Consider the following 27,115-nt stretch of genomic DNA (forward strand, 5'->3'; position numbering starts at 1 on the left):
TTTCAATAAACACTAGCCAACAGCCAGGAGGAAAAAAATATCTAAATAAATCCTTACCTAATCCCTTGACACAGTGCATGACAATGTCAACTTCCTGTCCTGGTCGTAGCAGAGCAATCAGAATGTCATCATGGACTGGACGAATGCTCTCTTCTGTGAAGAGGTCCGACTGATTCCCAATTGGAATCCATTTCATGTGCTTGGAATAAACTGGGAAAATTGTTAAAATCAGTGTACACTATAAAGCAGAAGACCTCTAAAACATTCATAAACAGTTCCATTATGAATATATCTGCATCAAAACATTTCTTCAACTTTTCAAAATAAGTTTTTGCACAGAGAATGATGCATGAAAATGACCTTTTCCTTCTTTTCAATTTTTAAGAAGAGGAGTACTTTAAACTAGCAATAGATCACTTTCAGGTGCATTTGAAAAAACAGCAAAATACAATACACTACATAAATGAGAATAAAATACTCCTGCACCTTCTACAACTACACATTTCTACCACTAAACAAGTACAATGCAATTAAACTGTTTAAGCTATTAATCCTTAAACATATGGTACTACTAGCCAGGTAAATGTCAGTCTTTACTTCAGCTACCTTGTACACAATACAAATTATGTTTACGCCTTGCACCCCTGATCACACATCTGCAGGACAGCAGAACAGAGTTACTCTTAACAGAAAGCCTACATAGAAAAAGTCATACATGAAGTTAGTCTCCATATGTGATCTTTTTTCCCCTGAAACTGCAGGTCTTCATAAGGAGTCACATTGCCTCTTTCTGGTATAAGTCAACCTGAGGTGAAAGGCCAAATTCTCTTTAAGTGTATTAAGTCCTTACTTGCTGAGCATCAGGGATAATTGTTAGCAGGATTCACAGACAAGACCTTATTCTAAACCCTACTCAGGAGTGTGAATAATACTGCAATGCGAATTGTATAAGCCCTCTCTTTTACCAACTGTACACAGTGTGTACAGTCTTACACACTTTTATCACTATCCAAAATAATAACCTATTTGAACTCAGGCATCACATCTCTTTGCAGGCAGTGAAATTAGCTAAGAACCAAACATTTCAACTCCTGATTAGTCAGCTAACCTGGATAAACTACAGCCTGTACTAACACGGCGATGTCAGTTATTTCTCTGGCTTCTTCAAGGCTAGTTCCTCATCTATATTAAAGGTGCTGTTTTCATTAATAGATTTTGTTTAGTTTACATTTCTACTTCAATACGTTTTTGTCACCAAACCTATTATTCTAATACTTTAGGACTGTGACATTCAAGAGTAAAATTGAAGAAGAGGTGTACATCTGAAATTGTATATTGTAATTACAGTATTCCTGGCCTCTGGACCAAGGCTGTGGCTAATAAGGGTCTTTGGACCAGCTCACTTCTGTGGTTAAATAGCAAACAAATGGTTTCAAGATGAATTTTCACGCCACTAATATGCTTGTTTAATATAAATGCTTAGCTGGTACAGTGTTAGTTTTCCATAGCTAAAATACAAGTAAAGTGTAAATCACCAATGTGGAAAGACATGGTATAATCATTCTTGTGAATATATACTAAAATGTGCAATAGCTTGTAGCACAAACCATTTATGGATGAAAACCCACAAGAACGAAACAGAAACTAGCGCTCTAAAGACTTCCTCTCATTACGCAAGTGACTTCTCCCTTGCAACTAAATACTCAACTAATGCAGCATTCTTCTGTTACATTAGAAACACATAAGTTAATTACGGAAAACTTCTGTCTCTTTTTATACAAGCTCTTTGATCTGGTATCTTACTTCTGCACTGAAGGTAGGAAACTTGCCACAGCCGATCCATTCTCGTAGAGTACATCTTTCCTTCCACTACCAATCATTAGCGGACCGGAGTTCCGCTGTGGCGACCCCTAACCGGGAAAAGCCGAAAGACACAAACAAACTAAATCAAGTATCCTGTTGTTACTCGAATCACTACTTGGTCACTGGGAAATTTGTTTTACAGTTCTACTATACTCACAAACCTATCAAAAGGGCTGGACACTTTTGGTACTGTATTATTTTACTTCGTGCTGTACAGCACTTTACCCCTTAATTGTAAGCCTCCGCAATACCATCTTCCGTACAGTCTCTCAACTTCACTCTGGTCAGCACTTTACTCCTTCACTTAACACTCAGTAATACCAAACTTTACCTCTTAAGACCCACTCCTCCAGCTATTACCCTAAACTATAAACCACCTCTCTCCACCTTCCTCCCATTTCACTCTAGTAACCAGAGTCACTGTCTTAGCTCTTACTAATTTATTTATTTTATATTTGTTGACCGGGTTTGTCCGACTGGGCTACAAATGCCCATTTTCAGCGAAGACCAGAGGAGAAAAGTTCCAACAAAAAATAGAAATTTTACATACTGAATACATCTAGAAATACATTCATCAGTACCACAGATTACTGCATTACAGTGCCACACATTACATTTAATCAGTACCACACATTATTGCATTATAGTGTCATACATTAAATTGTGGCAAGTGAAATGCAAATAGCAATAAAGTCATCAGAGGGATACATTCATAATTACATATTATATACATAATAGTGCAATAGTTACATAGCTGAAATATTTTACTAGTTACGTTTGTACAGTGATGTACCAAGAGGAGAAGATAAAGTAGTAGGTTTGTTTATTGAAGGGAAGGAAGAGAGAAGAGAAGTATAAGTTTATAGGGGAGTGCTTACGGGGATAATTACATTGGCAGGTCCATTTTTCATGAAGGTATTTTTTTGTAGTGGTTTTGAATTGATTGGGATGTTCAAGGAATCTTATATCTAATGGTAGGCTATTCCAGGCCTTGGAAGGGTTAAAGTTGGGTCTATATTAGATCAGCGAATGCTGATTGATCGACCTTATGTAAGCGAAAGCTTACAATCTCAAACTGTCAAGATCAGCAATGTTTTTCCTAGGGAAAAAAAATCGCTGATGCAAAACACATGCACACAACACAAGCACACCAAACAAACAGAAATCCGCACACATACACCTAAAATCTGACACCTAACCCTACACTAAACTATGCACACACCACTAACTATCCACTTACCTTAACCCAAACCCTAACCCTAAGGTCCGTCACAATCGGACACATACCTAACCCGAGCCCTAACCCTAACTCACCTAACCCACCCTAACACTCACATCCACACAATCGCACACTTACCTGAATCCAACCCGTAACTTTCCACCACAGCACTGAAAATACCAAAGCAACAGAAACGGACAACCGAATTCTTTCCCTAGAAAAAATTCTAGTTTCTGTTGCTTCGATACTTTTAACATTCGCTAAAATAAGGTCGATCAATCAGCGTTCGCTTGTTTAAGCGTTCGCTGATCTAATATAGACTCTTAAAGCTAAAGACTAGGTGACCCATTTGGGTCCTTGGTTTGTAGATTTTTAGTAGGCCTTGTTCAGAACTCTGGAGTAATCTAGTGGTTAGGTAATGACAGATTACAGATGAGATAGTTGGACAGAAAGAGGGTTTGTAGAGAATGGAATGAATAATCCGAAACTGGATTATACCGAAGCAGGTTAGGTAATTCTAGCCAATTTAGTTCTTTTAGTGAGAGACAGTGATGAGACTTGTAAGAATTTTGGGTAGCAAATCTGGCAATCCTGTTATAAGTTGTTTCTAACTTGTTTAGTAGTCCATTGTTGAGGCTGGTGAGAATTTGGGAGCTACAAAGTAAAGTGGGTAAGAGGTAGGCATTTAAAAAAAAAAGAGAAAAATACCAAATAATCAAAAGCCAGAAAGAACAGACCAACCACCTTGTGAACCACGATTTATTCCAATATGTTGAGCGTTCTTCCCCACTAAAGGGACTTCCTCAGAACAATGTAAAACAAATACCCAGCTCCATTTATACTCCACCCTAATTAAACAATTAAATCACTAATTGATGAAAATACATCAAGAAATACATTTAAAAGTACATTTAAAACAGACTAAACACATTCACAAATTGTAATTAAAAACTTTAACATTTATATATTATTCATACATAAAAATAATGAAGTTTCTATGTTAAACGTTTTAATTACAATTTGTGAATGTGTTTCGTCTGTTTTAAATGTACTTTTAAACGTATTTCTTGATGTATTTTTTTGATGGTTTTAACAATTAGTGATTTAATTGTTTAATTAGGGTGGAGTAAAAATAGAGCTGGGTGTTTGTTTTACATTGTTCTGAGGAAGCCTCTGAAGTTAGGAAGAAAGCGCTCAACATATTGGAATAAATTGTGGTTCACAAGGTGGTTGGGTCTGTTCTTTCTGGCTTTTGATTAAGAGGTAGGCATTTGAAAGGGTTAGTTTTGCTGTTTTGGTAAGATATTTTTTGTTTCAACAGAGGAGACCTAGCTTGCGATGTGTTTTTCAGATACAATTATTGATGTGTAAATCAAAGGTTAGTCTATCATCAATAGTAACACCCAAGAGTTTTGTACTGGCATCCACCTGTATTTGAGTATTTTGTGACAGTATGGAGAAGGAAGACTATGTGGTTAAGGTTCTTAGGGAGAAAGAGTAGTAATTTGGTTTTCTTTGGATTAAGGATAAATTGGTTTTCAGATAGCCAGTTTTCTACACAGTTAAAAGAGGACTGTGCGTCTGATTTTAGTTCAGTTGGTGATTCTGCAATAGTAATGTGTAGAATCATCTGCAAATTGCATCAGTGAGGATCCAGGACAGAAAGAGTAGAGAAGGTTGATAAAGATGTTAAAAAGAAGTGGCCCAAGGATGAAGCCTTGTGGAACACCCGTTTTAACAGGAAGAAGAGGGGAGAAAGCTGAGAGTCATTTGACTGATTTGAGTCTATCAGGGAGAGAGCTGTTAAACCAAGATATGGTGGATGGTGTAAGTTTAAGGAGAAAAAGTTTATGAGAGACTGTATCAAAAGCTTAGAGAGGTCAATGAAGAGAAAGGAATGAAGTTTGTTAAAGTCTCTAGGCTAGTGATACAGAGTTTAGGAAAGGCAGGAGAGCTGTAGTAGTGCTGTGCATGGGATGAAAGCTATGTTGGATAGGTGTGAGTAGATTTTCTTGCAGAAGGTAGTGTAAGATTTGATTGAGTATACATTTTTCCAGAATTTTGGAGAGTGGTGAGAATATGGTTATGGGTCTAAAATTAGTTATATCTGTGGAGATTCCTCCTTTGTCTATTGGAAGGATGTAAAATTGCTTCCAGATGGAAGGGAATGTGGATTCTGTGATAGAGGGGTTTATTAGAATACAAACTGGGAAAGCAAGAACATCAGCAGCAGCCTGCCCCTACTTCACAGTATTGCAGATGTTGCAAAGGCAGTTTTTTCCTTACTTCCACACACCTGAAACAGACCAGGATAAATATGATAAAGAGCACAGACCACTGCACAGAACCAAAACAAATATTTAATCCATACTTTGCCATTCTACTTTTACTGCAATTCACAGTATACATAATAGATGAATGCACAAACAGCCACAATCAATAAATTAATAATTCTTCTAACTACATTCCTGTCCTCATTGTTGCCCATATCCAGACTGCTTTCTCTTATACACTAAGGTAGCTTCACTCCAAATGTCAGTCACTTGGCAATATCTTCTATACAAATTCTAAAATCAAATTCAATCTATGTTCACACAAACTGATACAGACAAATACAACCTCTCTACATCTTTCCTGCTTTTAAATATCCTCAAAACTACTCATCGCAGGAGCATAAATACAAATACTGGCCCATAAATAATCAGTGCGTCCCACAAAACATCACCTTCCACAGCCCAATCCTTTAAACCCATCTCTACAAAAAAGAGAAAAGCTCCTTCAGAATCAGCAACAAATGGGACACAAGCGAAGTATGGATCAAACTAACTCCCCAGATATTCTCTGCCTCACTGAATCTAGACTAAAATCTAACCACTGAACCTCTGCTTACAGTCAGTCCAACTACTCCCCATTTTGACTAGCAGTAGAACTGGTGTGACTGCAGGTGGGGTTCTCATTATCTGCATATAAATAAAATGTAGAACCAAACATTCTTGGGTAAAGCTCATACCTAATTAGAAAGGCATTTGTTTAGTTAACAGAAACTCCAAAATCAGCCACTCTATAAAGATTAACATAGCTAAAGCACATCTCCCCTGTCCCCTATAAACTATACCACCTTGGAAAATACCCTATATACAATAATAAACTACATTTACTAGGGATTTTAAATCTCTCCAAATCAAAGTTAAAACAAGTAACTATAGACAATTCTTTTTTGGTACAGATTTTCCCCTACTCATCAAGTCACCTACCATACTCGACCCTTTTACCAAAAAACACATTGTTCTCGACCTTCTTACTACTAATATCCAATGTACATAACATTTACAATGTTTAACTCATTAAGTGCCCACTGCCCCATCTCAGAAATCCACCCATTGAAAAGTCCTAAACCTCAATGAAATATCATATAAATCAAGAACTTCTCAGAATCGACAGAGGAGGAATTAGAAACTGAACTTAGCTTTACTGACTAGACACACCTCTACGGTTAAAGTCATCTAATCAGGACTCTTGGACACTAAAACAGCACTCCTCCAGACTCTGAACAAAATATATCCACTTAGGGAAAAATAGAACTAAAGAAAATATCTGATCCTGGTTAACAAGTACTATTAGACATATCATAAAGGCATGGAATTGAGCAGGAAGGATTTGGAAAACCTCCTCATTACATGCATGTTACTACAATTACTTAACTCTTCTCCAGAAAGTACACTTGTGTACCTACCATAAATGTAGATGTTCGAGTGTATTCACTGTTGCAGTCATTACACTTGAGTTATCCTGCTGGCAGGCGACCTGCAGTTGGCCCGAGTTCCAAAGTCTTGGTCCGGCGTTGGTTGCTGTCGCCTCTTCCCTGACGTCAGTGCGCCAGGGGTATAAAAGTTGCAACCGACGCTATTTTCTTCAGTTTTTCTTGCCCCAGATGTCAGGTGCCCCCAGATAGGAAGGCTGGAAAGATGCAATTATGCCAAAATACATGCATATATTACTATAAACATTTCCTTCATCTACAAGCAAATACACCACATAGGTAGTATAGAGATGAGAAGTACAGAAAAGTCCCAGCAATGAAAAAAGGGGGATGGTGGATGTGTAACCTGGACTGCAACAGTGAATACACTCGAACATCTACATTTATGGTAGGTACACAACTGTACTATGTTCATCGTCTTTCACTGTTGCAGTCATTACACTTGGGTAGAATCCCAAAGCTGAGGTTGGGTGGTTGGGTCTAAATTGGATTTGGAGAGGCTACCAAGCCCTGCAGAACTGCAGTGGCAAAGCCCGTTCTGGATTTAGAGTAGAGAGGTAAGTGGTAGTGCTTGGTTAAAGTATGCACTGAGCTCCAGGTTGCAGCTTCTAAAATGTCTTTGGTTGGCACTCCTCTGAGGAAAGCTGCTGAAGTGGCTGCTGCTCTGGTAGAATGAGGCCTAATGCCCTTAGGCACTGATTTGCCATGTTGTGCATAACAGAAGCGGATGCAGTGTCCTATCCATTTCGAGATTGTCTGCTTTGTAATAGGCTTTGCTTATGATCCTGCAGCATACGCTACAAACAGCTGCTCAGTTTTTCTGAAAGCTTTTCTTTTGTCCAAGTAGAATCGTAGCTGTCCGTGTATATCCAAAGCGTGCAGAAGTCTCTCCCCTTTATTCTGGGGATTTGGGTAAAAAGTAGGTAAATGAATGGTTTGGTTTAAGGCCACATTGGAGACCACTTTTGGCATGAATGTTGGGTTTGTCCTAAGAGAAACCCTGTCCTGATGAAAAATGAGGAAAAGTTCCATCCACAGCCATTAATGTCTGCAACTCTGAGACTCTTCTTGCTGAAGTTATTGCTAGGAGCAGAGCAGTTTTCCATGACAAGAATTTTAGATCAGCTGTGCTGGCTGGTTCAAAAGGAGGCACTGTGACTTTTTCTAAAACAAAATTGAGTTCCCAAGTAAGTACTGGTGCTCTCCATGGGGGTCTTATATTTTTTGCCCCTCTGAGGTACTGTCGTACTAGAGGATGTGAAAAAATAGGAGGTTCCGTATTGTAATGAGCTGAAATGGCAGAGGCATGGATTTTAATAGATGAGAAAGATAAGCCTTTGTCCAGCATCTCAGTTAGGTATTGCAAATCTGAGGTATATTAGGGACAATTGGTTCGAGCCCTTGTGCCTGGTTCCAAGCACAAAATCTCTTCCATTGTTCTGCATAAGATTTCCAAGTGCTGGACCTCCTGGCTTCTAAAAATGACATCCATAACAGCTTTAGAGAGAGGTGCAGTCTGAGTGGCTACATTATCTGCCATGCTGCCAGGTTTAAGGTTCTGAGTTGACTGTGCAGAATCTGATTGTTTTGCTGTGTCAGAAGATGAGGAATTTGAGGTAGGAGCCAAGCTGGGCCTTGAGACAAACTCTTTAGGATTGGGTACCAGTGCTGGAGTGGCCAGTCTGGGGCAATCAGGATCATTTTTGGCCTTTCTTGTCTGAATTTTAGTAGCACCTTGGTAAGAAGAGGCATCGGAGGGAAGGCATAGACTGTCAGGCCTTTCCAGCTGAATGACAGAGTATCCACTTTCCATACTTGAGAGTGATAAGTTCTTGTGCAAAATTTCTGTATTTGGTAATTGTGAAGGGAGGCAAAAAGATCCAAGTCTGGGCGTCCCCATTTCCTCGTTATCATGCTGAACACTTCTGGATTTAGCTTCCATTCATGAGGATCCATGAGATTTCTGCTTAGTTCATCTGCCAGTGTATTTTTTGTTCCTGGCAGGAATTGTGCCTGCAGATGTACTTGATAGGTCAGTGCTGTGTTCCACAAAGTCATGGCTTGTCTGCATAGGGGGTAGGAATGTGTGCCCCCCTGCTTGTTTATGTACCACATAACTGTGGTATTGTCCGTCTTTATTAACAGTTGTCCTGGATGTTAGGTCCTTGAAAGCAGTCAGGGCATTCTGTACATCTAGCATCTCTTTTTGATTGATGTGAAGATGCATTTGTTCCTTGGGCCATGTGCCCTGAATACATTTTCCTGCCATATGTGCCCCCCAGGCATAATCCGATGCATCCATTGTTATTGTCTGCCTGGCAGTGGGTAAGGTGAAAGGCTGTCCCTTGTTGTGGTGACAGGCCTGGGACCACCATTGAAACCCCTGTTGTAGACATGGAATTAAAGTTATGATTGTCTCCAGGCTGTGACAATGCTGAGTACAAACACTTTTTAGATACCATTGTAGTTTCCTCATATGCAGTTTTGCATTTGGAATTAGTAGAATGCAGGATGCCATGAAGCCCAGGGCCTGCAGAATTGTTCTTGCAGAGAGCTGGGTTTTTGTTGCCATCATTTGAAAGTAATGAGTCAGTTGCCTTTGTTTGTCTGGCATGAGATAAGCCATTTGGGCAGTTGTATTTAAGCTTGCACCCAGGAATATTATCTCTTGAGAGGGCACTAGTTTTGATTTCTTTTCGTTTACTGTGTACCCTAGGCAAATTAGCAATCTTTTTACAAATGCCAGATGCTTTAGAAGAATGTCCTTGCTCTCTGCTTGAATAAGGCAGTCGTCCAAGTAGGGATAGATTCTGAAAAAAAAACACCTTTACTGCACTGTACAGTGCTATCAACCATAACATTATGAAGAAGGGGCAGACATGTGATGACATTTTCACAGATCTCAAAACAACGTATGAGGAGGTAATCACCATTTTCTTTTGGAAAAGATACAAAATCAATAGGCTTTGGTACAAATGTGACTTACTGGTTTTCCATCTTACCAAGAGGAGCTTTAACTTACTTAATGATCTGCTCTCATCCACTGGTACCTTCTCTACAGGCATCCCTCAGGAGGCCATTACTTCACAAAGTACTACTCTGTTTTAATGACATCACTTCAGTCCTCCCAGATTCCCTAGTACTCTATGCTGACACTGTACTTCTATATCACTTTGCCCCCTCTAATCTCCAAAAGTGTTATTTATCAATCTACAACTACTTCATTGACAATAATCATCTTAACCCATCAAAAATCGGCAGTCATTTTAACTGGCACCCCATAAAAAAATGAACACTCACAAAATAGAAAAATAAAAACAAAACGCAGCAAAATTAGTATAGACTGCAAATTAAATGGTTTACTGGTGCTTCTGGTACCTCGGTCAATGCCTTCAAATGAATAAATCAACACCATCTGTTTTGGTCCAGCTTCTGGAGTTTTCCCTTACACAATCATTTTGTGTTCGAGAATAAGATTTTTTTCGCAGGAGGAGGGTACTGCAATGGGGGCTTTGTATGCCCCATCATATGCCATTATTTTAATGGTTTACTTTGAGAATTTGTTTATTTATAATAATAGATTCTATTCTCAACACATCTATAACCGTCATACAGATGACTGGACAAAAATGTATATGGTTTGGAATTCACTTACAGAACACAGGTAAGGGTTCCTTGACAATGAATTTTTGGTTGGAAAAAATAATCAGGTACATTTCAGGCCATATTCTAACAAAAAAAAACACTTGTGAACAATTTTCTTTGTGCTAGCAGTATGCATCCCCCACATCTTTTAGCTTCATTGCCTTACGGAGAATTTAAAAGTATTTTTAATAAAACGTCAGATAAGTTGCAGTTAAATAGTGAGTTCTGTAAGGTTAGGAATAAGTTATTAAGTAAGAGATATTCCATGGATCTTTTAAAAAAGGCTGAGATGAAAGTAAGGGGGAAATGGGACAGCTGGAAATGTGTACAAGTTGGTTTGGGGCCACACTCATGAAGTGTGGGAAGACAGGGGAGTAGGAAGAGATCGTGAAGAAAAAACATCTTCTTCGTTAGCAGATTCTCCCCTTTTTCCTAACACATTGAGAAATTTGGTCAGCAGGCTCTGGCCTATCATTCATTAATCAGGATGAGATGTTGGGTAACATTTTTCCTAAAAGGGTTATTTTTTCATATGGAAGACTACTGAATTTGAAGGAAATTTTAAATGTGAGAAAATTTTGTGTGGATGGAACCAGTCTGGGATCTTTCCCTTGTAGGAGGTATAAGGTACGTGTTAGAATAAAAAATATTGGTGGAAGTATGACTAATGGCAGTTTCAAATACTAACTACTTTCTCATAAGCACTGATGGCCAAAGTAGGCAGATAGAAAAAAAATGCAAATAATTTGAAAGGATGTGCCCAGACTACAGTACCTAGACCCCTCAAACCCCTAAAGGTGACTCAAGCTTGCCACTCCCACTCAGTCTTCTAATACTCCCAGACTACAAGTACAATAGAGGGAAACTTCCTTTTTGGAGCAGGTCATCAAACCCAACATGCTGTGCATGGAATTACCACACTCAATTATAATGTTTTTCAGCTTCTTATTGAAGCCTTGCAACCAGCAAGCAAAGCAGAAATGTTTTGAAATAATTTAATCCATATAACCATGCTTTGTGAGACAGGATACAAAAAAGGTTTTGTAAAAACCATGACATCATCAACTGCATAAACACCAGACCCGCTTACAATTAAACAAAAATGGTGGTTCCTCAGGTTGATGTAAAAGACCCATTGTTACTTACTGAAAGGAGAAGGGAAATTTCCGTGGTGTTTTCGTCAAATTTCCCCCAGTCAGTATGAATACCACCTCGGGAGGCCAGTTGCCTAATGGGACTAACTTAACAAAATACAAAAAAAAAATTCAATAATGTGGTACTCTATTAAGCAATAAACGACAGGGATGATTAGAGTGACTACTCTGATTATCAGTGTACTTGCACCAATGAAAAAGTACAGTTGTGTCAGAACTTACCATAGCAGTATATGTCCTATTGATCACTGTTGCAGTACACCTAACACATGGGTTATCACCACTGTGCCCCTGCACCGGCCCAGTAATCAAGGAGCCTCAATCCTCACCACTAGCACCAGTCAGGGACGTGCACATTGGGAGGATGACAAGTACACACACAGTAAAGTACAATTTCCCTTAAGAGCACACGATGATCACAGTCGGTCTGGGGCTGGTTTCAACCTCTCTCTCCAGATCCCCATAAAACTTCCCACTGGCACAGCTATTGGGCTAAGATCTCAGCAGAGTGGTCAAGCCAAAACTTCCAGCACCCTCTCTGTCCAACCGGTGCTTCGTGTCCCTGACCAGGTAGCTGAGACACACACTCACTCTCTCCTGGGAAAGGCTGGGCACACATTTACTAGCTATGCCCTCTTCTGCTCAGACCAAAAGGTAGTTATCACTGCCACCAACCAGCTCTTTATCAGCTACTATAAGGCCCTTCCCAAAAGGTGACCAATGATGCTGTGTAATCTTACTATTATCCATATGGTAAGTGTAACCAAGACTAAGGCTGTTAGAGTGGCCTGCACAGTGTCACCAAATACATATGCAAGTGCTCTAAGAGCTTAAATATCTTTTAACAACCACCCACAATTAAAAGGTTTAAATATATTTAATAATAAAAGCAAAAGACAATATTCAATAACTCACAGTGTCACCAGAGTTCAGAATCACAGGAAATATTTAAAAAAAAACATTGCGGGACAGTCTCACATATATACAGAAGACATCTAAACTAATCTTGCTATATTCCTATCCATTTCTAAGAGAAATCACTGTAATCTAGTAACCTACTATTAGCAAAGCAAGTGCTGAGAGGATGCTGTCAGACCCAAAGAAATACAAAATGCACAGACTTTCTCTGAGAGAGAGTTCTTAAATTAATAATACACATTACTGCTGCGTTAGCTGGATGACATCACTATTTGACACTTCTGCCTTCAGTTCCCAGGCTAACAGAAACTTAAAATTTAGCACCTCTGTGTCAAAAATACTTATCTCTTAGAAGTTTGCTTAGAACTGGAAGTCTTAAACAGTTTAACACTTTTACATTTGAAACCTATAATTATTCTGTTTCCAGACAATAGGAAGAAACCTCTAGCTGTAGACACCCTAACTCTTTGCATTAACTAACTTTATAGCACAGTCGTAAACAATTTCAAGTTATTTTCTTAGAGTTTGCAAGTTAACTCTGTATGTTCCAGCTTCTTACTATCAAAACATACATTTGCATAGGCATGTAGTTCATATACATTTCTGTTCTTTTCTAGTAGGGTACACTGTGGTTACATTCTGGAAGCTCAGTACATAATACAGTTTAACGCACACTTCTGCACCAGCAGTTTAACGCACACAACATATAATTCTCTTACATTTGTAAAATAAACCTATGGATCATGTTAATATTCACAAATGACATATGATTATTACAAAATTCCAGATAGCTGAGCTGGCAGCCTCACAACCACTATCATCTGGCCGGGGTACCAAAGCTTTACCTTCCCAAGATTATAAGTTTGACGTGATCTCAGCTCACAAGTGTAGGGGCATATAGGTGGATGGAGAAGCGTAGTCCTTCTGGCCATCTCAAAGCCAGTGTCCTGAAGACCCCCCCCCCCCCGAGACAGAAGACTAATCGGATATAAGGGGCATACTATGACGTGGTAAGAAAGCTACCTCAGTTCTTGGGCATTTTCCATGGGATAGAAACTTAGTCAGAAAGGAGATGATAAAAGTAAAGAAAGCGGGAAGGAATACTGCAACAGCGATCAGTAAGACATCTACTGTTATAAGTTCTTACACAATTGTTGTATGTCCTGACTGAAATCAAAGTTACAGTGTCTATAACACCTTGGTGATTCTCAGGGCTAAAGGGAAAATAAGGGAGGTTGGTTAAAAGGCAGTAAAACTGTTTAAGATGCCAGATAAAACTGACCTAGCAAAAGCAGCTCTGCACCTTGAAAAATGTATTCTATAGAGTTTAGTGAAAGTCTGTACATATGGCCAGGTGTCAGTCTCCAGAAAGGGCCTGTCACCCACTCCTTTATAGAAAACTCCAGAGGCTGCTACTGCTCTGGTAGAATGAGCTTGACGGCTTAAGGGTAAGGACTTGCCATGTAGACAGTAACAAAATGAGATGGCCTTAGAGAGCCAGCTTGCAATGACTTGCATGGCCCAGTTTAGAGTTACTCAGACTCTGCCATACACTGTTGTGAGGGAAAGATCAGTTCACATTTCTTGCTTTCTTGTAATTTACATTGCTTCAATGCCTTCTATTTTTTGTATATTGTGGTGTATTTTTGTTACACTGTGTTTTAATTGTATTCTGCTTTCAATTGTATATTTAAACTATGAAAGAGACCAGTGCTGGTCTCTTGTGAGTCGCACAGAAATTACATTTTTCCCTAAACTGCTGGTGCTGTGTTTTAACTCCATTGTCTACCTAGTTGCGGGGGACCCTTATCTTAATTTCATCACATATTTCCTTCCCTCCTCTTTCACTGGCTACTGTCAGTAAGCACAAAAATATTTTGTGAAATCGCTTCCCTTTAGCTATCTCAATTTACTGGCCATCCCACTGTATTCCATAGAACCAAAATACTAAGTACCCACCCCCATCCAATCTAGCTTGCTCTTTTAAAATTAGTAGCTCTCCCCTTAGACTACTAAGGCTAGAGTTACTGCCTCATTCATAACTATCTGCTTAGTGCACACTGCAACTTTAAGGATTTTAACCAATTTTTCCCCCTTGCCTTTAAAATCTGCAACATCTGATCCAAGTCCGCTAGTTATTGGGAGAGACCATATTCTGCCTCTCAGTAATCATCTTGGGATTAACATTTCCATTTTACTCCTGAAGAGAAGTGCAGCACAAGAACATTTTCTGGAGACTGCTCATCACTGGAAAGTCTGCTAACTGCTTCACAGGTGCCAGCTTGGAATAATCTATGCTTATATTTTGATCCTGGTGAGAGAAGGATCAGATGACATTGATTCCGGTCTGTCCCTGATAGTGCATTGAGTGTCTGTGTGGGTTCTTGCTGATTGGTCTGGGTGCTATTCAAGGCATCTACCACAAAAGGGCTACAACAAGCCTACAGACTCCTGCATCACCTGGGACAAGACTGTTGATCTCGAAAAACCTCTGGCCTGCTTCTTATCTTGGGATTGGTGCTAGTGTTTTGCTTCCAGTAAGGCAAGCAGCAAAGGGCATTGTACCCCAGCAATGTGAAGCTGTGGTGAGACCAGCACTAGTAGCAGCCAGGTAGTAGTCAATTAGGCAGCTCCCCACTACTCATCATTCTGACAAAGCTAATTTATTCTTTCGGTTAAGTACTGCTTGATTGTCTAACTTCAAAACAGCTCCCTAAATATTTCATCTGTAAATTGTCAGAGTCTACTTCAGTAGCTTCCCCTCAAGTGTTTGGCAGTGTCTTGTACAGATGCAAGCACCATGAGCTGACATTTTTCCTGTAAAAGCACCCCTAAAATTTCACTAATACCTAGCTGGACACAGGGCAACTAGTTCACAGTGACAAGCACTGCCCCCAGAGATGCAAACCAGATACCCCTGACATTACTTTATATTCTCACAGCAACTGTCAAATCAATAAAAATGGGCTTGTTGCTATGGATATGAACTTTTCCACTATCTCCATTACCAGCTTGGTGGATGGGCATCCTGAGGCAATGCAGAAACTGCCTCATGTTACTGACAACAAGCTAATTTTCAAACAGTTAAGATATGTGAGAGATGTATTTACACAAGGTCCGTGGAGACAAAACTCTCCCATAGAGGCGCTCCTAATATCAATCAGGCTGTCAGCAGTACATTCACTGCACCCATCACATACAGTACAAAGCAGACACACAGGCCCATAAATTCTCAGACTCTTAAATGTAACCTTCTTAAACCTCAAAGCCCTCCAAGTCAATGTACACATATAAAATGCCTTCAGCACCCTCAAATGCACTCTTCCAAAACAATACCCACATCAACACACACAGCCACCACTAATGGAGACTCTACTAAGTCCACAAAGCCAGCCACAACACAATACAACATTCTGGTCACTGGAAACTCCATCGTGAGACACACTGATGTCCCTCTCTCACCAGGCAGAGTTAGGAGAAAGTCAAGGTTAGTTGCTTACTAGGGGCCAAGATCCACCATATTATGCACACACTCAGGTCACTGGACCACAAGAACTAGAATGACTTGGTTACCGTCCATGTGTTTGCAAATGATCCGAAATATACCTTCTTCGACTATATGGAGAGAGACATCATGGAGTTTCCTGAACGTGTTTCCAAGGCTGGTATGAGCCTAGTACTAAGCAAAATTTTACCTTCTCCAAGGATAACGCCATAATACGAACGGATAACTCACTTTAATAATTGGCTTAGTTTCAGGTATCACTCTAAGGATTTGCAATATTTGTCAGCATAGAAGGAGTTAAACAACACGCTGTTTTGCCAGGGATGGTCTGCATCTTTCCCCTCTAGGCTTTAGAATACTAGCTAAAACATTGTCTTCCCTATAATGCCTTTTTTTAGGCAATGTCAAACTAAAAGTACTTCCACCACAGCAAATCAAAACCAAGGCAGGTGTTACTGCTCAATACTAAGAGTCTAAACGAGCCACTTAGAATGCAGACATCTGAGCAGTTACCGACTTCTCTTCCACATATTTAGTCTAGCTACTGCACAGATGGAGACTAAAGGTGGAGGTGTCTCGATTTACACCAAAGATAAATACTTCAAGGCTGGTCATAAAGGATGACACACAAGCTTCTTCATGTTCGAGTCACAATAAGCAAAATCCCACTTCCTTGCAAGCTATAGACATGAATCAGGAGGCCCATAACATGTATATAAGCTCACTGGAAACACTTACCATCCAACTTAATACCATATTCACAGGTGACTAACTACCCCACTGTTAATTGGGAATAATATACAACATCAAATGTGCAGGCACAGAGATTCCTGAATTTTGTAAACACAAACTCCCTGGACTAGACTGTCAATACTCTGACCAGGGGCGCAAACATACAGGATTTGGTACTCACTAATATGGGAGAGCACTGCACACCCCCAGTATTGTGTGTCTCTGGTATGATCAGACCATAAAACAGTCTCCTTTGAAGTAGTAAAAATAAAACCCAGAACCCTAGCTAACCCTGAAATGTTCATGAACTACTCTAAGGCTAGAACTGTTCATAGAAAGCCTATACAAGCATGCTAATAGCAGCATATAGAGGCAGCTGTAGCCACCATGAATAAGTACAGAACAAACAAAAAACAAGCTACCCTGGTGGAATCAACATCAATAGGTTGAACAATAGCAGGAATAAAATCATGGCAAAAATTAAGAAGTATACCACCAGCACAATAAAAGCACACACAAACTAAACAAACCCCACAAACAAAAAGTCTACCAAAGGCAAGTTTGAGGTAAATTTGGTCTCCCCGGACAGGGGCAACCACAAGACATTCTTTATCCATGTCCACAACTCAAAGGCAATACACCTTTGCGTGCACAGCTCATTGTTAATGGAGCCACCTATACTGAACCAGAAGGTATTTATAAACCTAATGCCAGGCAAATCAGCTCCAACATCACTCCTCTCTCTCACCTCAACCTTCACTCTGGAAATTCCATTGAATAAGGTCTTCAGTGCTCTAAGGCCAAGAACACTGCATCGAGGGACCCTGACAAAATCCCAGGATGCCTTCTAAATACCAACAAACATGAGCTATGAGGCAGTCTGGAATAGCTATTTAACAGTAGCCTCCAAACAGGCTTTCTGTCTCATGAATGGAAACCAGCAACAGTCATCCCTCTGCACAAAGGTGGGCCATTTACAGACTCTGGAAACTATAGACCCATATGTCTCACTAGTTTCACATGCAGACTCATAGACAATAGACACACAGGAATAGGCTACTCACATAACTATACATATACCTACGGATTACACAGCCTGTAGCAGCCTATATGCATGAGGCCTCTACAGCATCATAAATCCATTTAATGCTCTGTCTGGCTGCTTGTGTAACTTGATTAAGCAAGGATAACATTGGTTGTTTAGCATCAGAATCCTACAAATCTAACATTTCCTTATGTAGAGCAGTGAGAATAGATATCAAATATCTGGTCATCTGGGTTCATAGGAATATACTAGGCTATGACCACCGGGACCTTTATAAGCCAAGCCATGAAATCAACTGCATCCCTATGTAATTATAGGTGTTTACTGGGAGAGGATATGTTAGTTAAGAAGTTTCTACAGGTTATGTGGAGGGGGCTATGTCAGTTTGGGCATTACTGTCTGCCTCTGCCTATCAGAAACATGGGTGCCAGACTCCGGGTGAATTTCCCCATTTCCCATCCACTGGTCAAGATTACACTTAAGAAGGGTTAGGGATGGGAAGACTGTTTCAGAGCATAGGGATCCTCCGAGAGGCACTTCTGTCTCATCAATATGTCTTATTTAAGTCACAAGCAAAGTTTAAATCCTTGGAGCTGGTGTTTCTGATGCTTTTTGTTTTGCAAAGGTGCAAAAGGTCCATCACAGCTGGATCCAAGGATGCCCTGTATGCCAAGGCATAAATTGCTTCACAGTAACCCATAGTAGGCACAGCATAAAAATAGGGCTTTAAGGTGATCCATACAGACAGTGTGTTTACAACCTGGATTCTTCTGGTAAGAAACCTTTGTGGACATTCTAACTGTTGCATATGTGTGGTCAGTACACACTGAAGGGGTATTACACTCAATAATGGGTCTGACAAAGGCTGAATAAAGTAGCACTATGACTTCCATGGACATGGACGCCATGCCCTTACTTGTAAGTTGGGTAACATAGAATGATTTTCTTACTACATTGGCCACATGTTGATTAAAGGCCAGATTACAGTCTATATATGTTTCCAGATCTTTAACTATCAGGTCAACTCCTGGGGGTGTTTTACTGCTGGAGTAATTAGCCCGGGTGGCAATTTACCCAAAAGGCACTATATTAGTTTTAAATCTGCGACTCTGGCACCAGACATTAGTCTGTGTTTGACCCTCTTGTGAGAGGTTTATGTTATGGGGGGAATATATGACAGCACCTAATCTGCAGTCATCCAAGAACTTGGGTCAGCCAAAGGCCATTGACAGTAGCCTTTACCTCAGATTAATAGCTGCCAAATAACAGCGGCCCCAACACGGAGCTCTGAGATACCCCACTGGTGACCAGTCTCTCAGTGGAGGTGGCATCACCAATCCTGATTTCCTCTATCCCATCTGTAAGCCAAATAGCAATCCAACAAGTTATGTATGGGTTTATGCCCAGTTCAGTGAGTTTAGCAAGTATACCGGAGTGGGGTATTGTATCAAATGCCTTTGCCAGGACCAGGCATACACCTATTTCCCTTCATCCATTGCCTCACTAACCTTCTGAAAGTAGTCCAACAGGTTTGGCAGGCTTGACCTTCCTTTGAAAAAGCCAAACTGCATTGGGTCTGGTGTCTGAAGGTTGCAAATGTCTTTGTTGATAATTTCCATAATTTGTTCCATGGCTTTGCATATTAGACTTGTAGTTTCCGGATCGGTTGATGGCCCACCCTAATTAACTGGGACAATCGTTGCAGTCCCCCATTCTACTGGTACAAAGCCTATAAAAACCGACTCAAGTGGTTCCAACAGGCCAAGTTTCAATTTATTTAGGAAACATTCTGAGATACTGTTGTGGCCCACTGAGGCTATATTTTTGGTCTTAGCGAGTGCTGCCAGGACCTGCTCCCTGTCAATACTTGGAGGTTACATTAGTAGGCATTTCATGGAGGAAGTAGGAGGGGTGTAATATGACCTAAATTTGTCAGCCAGCAAATTCGCTATGTTGTTGTGCTGAAGGTAGCACCACTGGCTACCAGTTCGACACTGATGTGTGATGCCTTTAAGGTTTCAGCCATTCCTGCAGAAGGTCTTGGGGTAGTCTTTAGCATGTGAGGCTATCTTGACACCAACTGGACACTGCATAAAAGTGTTAGGTACTATTCAGAACAGTCCTTCCAGACCATCAACCATCCCAACTGTTCACTAAACATGGATGCCTTCCACTAAATGCCAGGAAGCCGCAGAACCACGACAAGACTGCTCCACCCAAGAATAAGGATGGGCCTCAAAGTAGATTTCACTGTATGTTTATTTTAGTTATATCCATAAGAATAAAGTTAAAGTACAGTTGTGCACACTTACCATAAATGTAGATGTTAGAGTGTATTCACTGTTGCAGTCATTACATTAGGGTAATCTGCTGGCAGGTTGCCCTCAGTCGGCCTTAATTCCAAAGTCTTGGGTCCTGTGTCGGTTGCTGTCTCCTCTTCCATGACGTCAGGGGTATAAAACAGGCAGCCAATGCCATTTTCTTTAGTTTTTCTTGCCCCAGATGTCAGGTGCCCCCCAAATGGGTAGCATATATATTATATAAACTATATATACATGCAACAATATAAACTTTACCTTCATCTACAAGCAAATACACCACAAAGGCTGTAGAAAATAGTGAAGGAAAGAGAAAACTCCAGAAAAAAGGGGGGTGGCGGGTAACCTGGACTGCAACAGTGAATACACTCTAACATCTACATTTATGGTAAGTGTTACACAACTGTCCTATGTTCTTCGTGTTTCACTGCTGCAGTCATTACATTTGTGTAGAATCCCAAAGCTATGGATGGGAGGCTGGAGCTAAACTGCATTAGGGGCGGCTATAAGGCCCTGCAGAACTGCAGTGGCAAAGCCTGCCCTGGACTTAGAGTAGAGAGGCAAATAATAATGCTTTGTAAAAGTGTGAACAGAACTCCAAGTAGCAGCCTCTAGAATGTCTTTGGTTTGTACAACTCTGAGAAAAGCTGCTGATGTAGCTGCAGCCATGGTGGAATGAGACCTAATGCCCTTGGACACCGGTTTACCATGGTGTAAGTAGCAGAAACGAATGCAGTGGCTTATCCACTTTGAAATAGTCTGCTTTGAAATAGCCTTTCCCTCTGAGCCTGCAGCAAACGCCACTAGTAGCTGCTCCGTTTTTCTTAGAGCTTTAGTCCTGCTCAAGCAGAATCTTAGTTGTCTGTGTACGTCCAAGGAATGCAGAATCCGCTCCCCCTTGTTCTGTGGGTTTGGATAAAAGGTTGGCAGATGAATAGTTTGGTTAAGAGCCACACTGGAAACCACCTTAGGCATAAATGAAGGACTGGTCCTGAGGGACACCCTGTCTGGGTAAAATATGATAAAGGGCTCCACAGCCATGAGGGCCTGTAGCTCTGAGACCCTTCTTGCTGAAGTAATTGCCAGGAGCAAAGCTGTTTTCCATGATAAGAACTTTAGATCTGCAGTAGCAGCTGGTTGAAATGGAGGCAAGGTGAGCTTTTCCAACACATATTTGAGGTCCCATGCAGGAACTGGTAATCTTCTGGGAGGCCTTACATTTTTGGCCCTTCTAAGATACTGCTTTAGCAAAGGATGAGAAAAGATTGGCGGCTCTGTGTTGTAATGAGCCAAGATGGCAGAGGCATGGATTTTTATTGATGAAAAAGATAGGCCTTTGTCAAGCATCTCAGTCAAGTATTGTAAAATCTGAAGAATATTTAGCTCTGTTGTGTCAGTTCCTTGTGCTTGGTTCCAAGCACAGAATCTCTTCCATTTATCAGCATAAGATGTTCTAGTACTAGGCCTTCTGGCTTCCAAAATGACATCCATCACAGATTTACTGAGAGGTGTTGTTTGAATAACTACATGATCAACCATGCTGCCAGGTTCAGTGTTTGGAGCGGATTGTGCAGGATCTGATTGTTTTGCTGAGACAGTAAGTGAGGTATTTGAGGCAAGTACCAAGCTGGGAATTGCGACATATTCCTTAGGATTGGGTACCAGTATTGGCGAGGCCAGTCCGTGGCAATTAGTATCATCTCTGTTTTTTCTTGTCTGACCTTTAGTAGGACCTTGGGAAGAAGAGGCAGAGGAGGAAAGGCATAAACTGATAGGTTTTTCCAACTGAAGGATAGGGCATCCACTTTCCATGTTTGCCTGTGATAAGTCCTTGTGCAGAATTTGTCCAGTTGATAATTCCAAGGAGAAGCAAATAGGTCTATGCCCAGGCTGCCCCATTTTTTTGTTATCATGCTGAAGACTTGTGGGTCTAGTTTCCACTCGTGAGGGTCCATAAGGTTTCTGCTTAAGTCGTCTGCCAGAGTATTTTGCTTTCCTGGCAGGAATTGAGCTTGAAGATGTACTTGGTAATTCAAAGCTGTGTCCCACAGTGCCATGGCTAGTCTGCAAAGGGGGTATATGAATGTGTGCCCCCCTGCTTGTTTATGTACCACATAACCGTGGTGTTGTCTGTCTATCAGTAGTTGTCTTGGATGAAGCAAGTCCTTCAAGGCTGTCAGGGCATTTTGAACAGCTAACATCTCTTTTTGGTTGATATGCAGATGCATTTGTTTTGGGGTCCATATGCCCTGAATACATCTTCCCGCCAGGTGGGCCCCCCATGCATAGTCTGATGCGTCTGTTGTTAAGGTTTGGCTGGCAGGGGGTAGAGTGAAAGCCCGTCCCACGTTTTGGTGACATGCCTTTGCCCACCAAAGAAACTCCTGTTGTAAACAGGGAATGAGAGGAATCATTGTTTCCAGACTGTGACAATGTTGACTCCATAAACTTTTTAGGTACCACTGTAGTTTCCTCATATGCAGTCTTGCATATGGAATCAGTAGAATGCAGGATGCCATGAACCCCAAAGCCTGCAGAGTTTGTCTTGCAGATAACTGGGTTTATGTTGCCATCTGTTTGAAGTAAATAGTCAGTTGCCTTTGTTTGTCTGGCGTGAGGAAAGCCATCTGGGCAGTTGTATTCAAACTTGCACCCAGGAATGTTATCTTTTGAGAGGGTACCAGTTGTGATTTATTTTAGTTTATTGTGTATCCTAGACATATTAGAAGCCTTTTCACAAACGTCAGATGCTGAAGAAGAATGTCCTTGTTCTCTGCTTGAATGAGACAGTCGTCCAAGTAAGGGTAGACCTGTATACTTATTTGTCTGCAAAATGCAATTACTGGTGCCAGGCACTTTGAAAAGACCCTGGGCGCAGTAGATAAGCCAAATGGCAGTGCAGAGAATTGGTAATGCATAAAGCCAGCCTTGAAACGGAGGTATCTTCTGCACGATTGCTGTATTGGGATATGCAGGTATGCCTCTTTTAAGTCTAATGTCACCAGCCAAGCGCTCTTGCCCAGCATGGACAGAAGCTGCTGCAAAGTTAGCATTTTGAATTTTGGCATGTCCAGGAATGTGTTCAAAATTGATAAATCCAGTACTGGGCGCCAGGCCTTGTCTTTTCTGGGTACCAAGAACAGTCTCGAATAAAAACCTTGTCCTTTTTCCTGTTCTGGTACTGGCTGAATAGCCCCCATATCCATGAGGGACGTGACTTGTTTCTGTGCCTCTGCCCATTGACTTTTTGGCAGATCTGGCCAACCTTTTCCAATTGGCAGAGTGTGGAAGTGGAATCTGTATCCCTGAGATACTATGTTTAACACCCACTTGTCATGGGTTATTAACTGACAATTTTGAGCATAAAGTGCTAATTTTCCCGCTAAGGGTACTGCCAAAAGATAAGGGCTTGGTGATGGCACAGGGAAGTCATTGAGACTGTTTACTGTAGGGTTGTGCTTTATCTCCTCCAGATTTGGAGGTAGAGGCACCCCATTGCTTTGACCTGTAAGAATCCTGTAACTGGTATCTAGCACCTTTAGGGCGCCTGGATTTGCCCCATGGAGCTCTATCGGACACAGGAAATGACCAATTTTTTGTAGGCCAGTGTCTACTGAATCTTGGTGGCTGCACTTGTAAGAAGTCTTTTACTGTTTGCATAGACTTAGCTTTGTCGTCCATTTTCTTTAAAACCTCTTCTGCCTTAATACCAAACAGAGTACCATGCTGTAAAGGTGCATCCTGCAATTTAGCTTTAACATGATCAGGCAAATTTTGCTCTTTTAGCCAGGCATGCCTCCTAATCACAGATCCAGTAACTGCAGCCCTGCAGGAGGCCTCTAAGGAATCAAAACCACATTGCAAAGCATGCTTTCCAACTTTATTTTCTGCACATTCAGAAATCAACATAATTTTCTGTTTCAGTAATCCCATAACATGTTATTGATACTTGAGCATATGAAACTGGCAGTTTAAGGCCCTAATTGCCAAGGTTGCAGATGTATAAACCTTCTTTCCCCATCTATCCAGTGCCCTGGAATCTCTGTCAGAGGGGGTAGGATTTTTTGCTTTTGAGGGCTTAACACCTTTTGGACCCTGTGAAATAGTTTCAGGGTCAGCAGCAGGGTTTCTAAATAAAAATTTGTGTGAGTCAGGAACCCTGTAATATCTGTCTGGCTTGCTAGGAGCCGGAGGTAAGGAGTCTGGAGTTAAGCTCGACTCCGAAAACACATCATCCACAATGTCTAAAACAGGAGGTATGGCTAAAGGCCTATGCTGAGGGGAAAAGAAATCCCTAAGCCTCTTTTTTGATTCTCCCAGTGAAAATGCTCCCTCAAAGTATGCAAGGTTTCTCCAAAGGAATAATCTTCCAGAGGAGATGCAGATGGAATAGATTCCTCTGCATCAGAATCCTCAGGGTGGTACAGAAAATTCCTGATCAGAAGTGGAATCAGAAAAAATAGAAACCTGATCTGAAGATTCATAATCAATGTCTTGCCTAGGCCTCTTACCAGGAGGGGGTTGGGAACCCCTGATCAAGGTAATTAGGTCTTCAGCCATTTTGATAATCTGTTTTTTGGGTGTAGAGGCCTGTGCACGTGGCTCATGCATCGTTTTTTTAGCTTTAGAAGTTGCTTTTGTCTTTGTTTTTGAAGCTGGCGTCTGTTTTATATACAAAATGCTGTGGCCTGAATACACCCTCAGAAGCTGGTGCCTGCTCAGCTGCTCCGGACCCATCTGAGGGAGAGACATCCGTGGATACAATACTTTGAGAATCTTACGGCGTGCCGGACTTCACATGGGTCTCGGTAGAGGTCTGCGACTCCAAAGTAGCGGGTATCAGGGGCTGCGAAAGTGCCTCACTTAGTACCGGTGATTGGCTTAGGAGAAGCTTTGTCGTTGGTTTTGGACCTCGACGGTCTACCTCTGTCCTTTTCTTTGCGTTTTTTGTGAACTCCGGTAGTCGGATTGCTATCTAACGACATTTCAGGATAGTTAAATCGGTTTCCAAAATATTCTGAACCAAAGATATACCGACGCTTAATAATGCGTTTGTTAAATCTAGCACAAAACAGAGAGCTAGACAAGTTATGATCAGGGCCTAGGCAAGGAATACAGTATAAATGGAAATCCTTATGAGGTATTTGCTTCCCACAAGTAATGCAATTATTAACTTTTACTGACATTGGTATGGAGCAAGAAAAAGTTTCCCCAATGGGGTACTTAGCTTTAGTGAAGACTTTGGTTCTGAAACTCAAATTCGAAAACTTCAGGAGTCGGCCGACCGGCACTTGCGAACTGCTTCTGCTTTGGGCACCGTGCGGCAAGAAAGACTAAAGAAAATGGCGTCAGCTGCCTGTTTTATACCCCTGATGACCTGACATCATGGAAGAGGAGACAGCAACCGATGCAGGACCCAAGACTTTGGAATTCAGGCCGACTGAGGGCAACCTGCCAGCAGATTACCCTAATGTAATGACTGCAACAGTGAAACACGAAGAACATCTATACATCTCTGTTGACCATTTTCATTCTTCCTCAACTACTGGGTCTCGGATCCGACTTCAGCTGCATTTAAAAGACTCCAGGACCCAACTCTCGAGCTCTTCTACTTGCCTATAATGCCCTTGTCAACCTACAACACCTCAGATCAAATTTGCTGCCTTATAAACCACTGACAGAACTAACCCTAGGTAAAAACAAAAGTAAGACTAGTACTAGAAGACTAGGGCTCAAACCTGGAACAGAGATTCCACAAGAACCAAAAAATTACACCAGGAGCAAAAAGGAAGGGAATGGAAGGTGGGCAGTTGAGGAAGAATGAAAATAGACAACACAGATGCATAGTTATGGTTACTTTAATATCTGAAGTCCTTTTCATTCGTTCCTCAACTACTGGTCAAAGTCCCCAGCTACATGAACCTAGGTGGCTCTCAATTACAAATACTCCAGAGTACTGCAGAACCAAATGCAGTCTTGTTTCTGGAAGTCAAATCCAGTTTGTAATGAGCAATAAAGGTATGAGCATTAGACCAGGTAGCTGCTGCACAAATATAGTCAACAAAATTTCTAGACCAGAAGATGTAGCCACAGACTTGGTGGAGCAGCACGCTGGGTAGAGACAGACCTCGCTTATTGTAAACAAAGGGAATGCAATCAGTAATCCATTTGGCTAAGGTAATTTTAGAAACTGGTGACCCCAATTTCATTGGAAGAAAGAAACAATTGCTCTGACTTACTGAAATATTTTGTTCTAGGGTGATAAAACAGAGTTGTCTGTGTACATCAAAAAGATGACGCATGTATTCACTTTTTTTTTTTAACAAAACTGGGAAAGAAAACGGCAAACTAATGGCTTGATTAATATTTGTCTTTTGAGGCTGCTTTAGGCAAGCACAGACTGGTCTGTAAGGTAAGTTTATACCTACTGCTTTGCCCAGGTTACACATTCTCAAAAAGGAGTTTTATTGGGTAGAAAGTTACATCTTAAATATTTTTTTTTAGTAAAAATAATTGTAATGATGTTAATGATGAATGTTTTGATACTACTTTGGAAGATTCTTTTTATTCGTATAGTTCTGTTGTAGATAATTTTGATGAGAATGCTGCTGAATATAGTGCTGTTAATGCATACACAAGAACTGGATACTAGGGCAATTAAGGTTAATAGTCACTTTACTCCCCCATATACTAATATAAGTATACAGAGTTATATTTCTACTATCAACTTTGAAATAGAAAAACATTACAATGCACTGATGTGTAATACATTTGATGTTCATTTAATTTAGATAGATCACAATGGATTGAATTTTGTAAATTTTGTAGAGATAGAAACTTTGTTGTAAAGCCATCAGACAAAGGCAATCAAATAGTGATTTTAAATTATGTACAGTATTTAGACATGTTACATGCACTTAAATTATGTTGAGGTTTATGAAAAATGTAATATTGAC

General features: G+C 40.7%; 1 protein-coding gene across 2 annotated transcripts in view; it reads right to left on the minus strand.

Annotated features, from left to right (window-relative positions):
- The window catches only part of POLR1C (RNA polymerase I and III subunit C), an 868,501-nt gene that overhangs the window by 205,667 nt on the left and 635,719 nt on the right, over positions 1 to 27,115 (minus strand). For both annotated transcript variants that reach the window (XM_044061017.1, XM_044061008.1), the window contains exon 6: positions 58 to 210. In XM_044061017.1, coding sequence (XP_043916952.1) covers positions 58 to 210 — 153 coding nt within the window. The remainder of the gene's footprint in view (positions 1 to 57; positions 211 to 27,115) is intronic.

This window comes from Protopterus annectens, chromosome 1.part0 (genome assembly GCF_019279795.1).
Source record: "Protopterus annectens isolate FY-2018-M chromosome 1.part0, PAN1.0, whole genome shotgun sequence".
Classification (NCBI taxonomy): Eukaryota; Metazoa; Chordata; order Ceratodontiformes; family Protopteridae; genus Protopterus; species Protopterus annectens.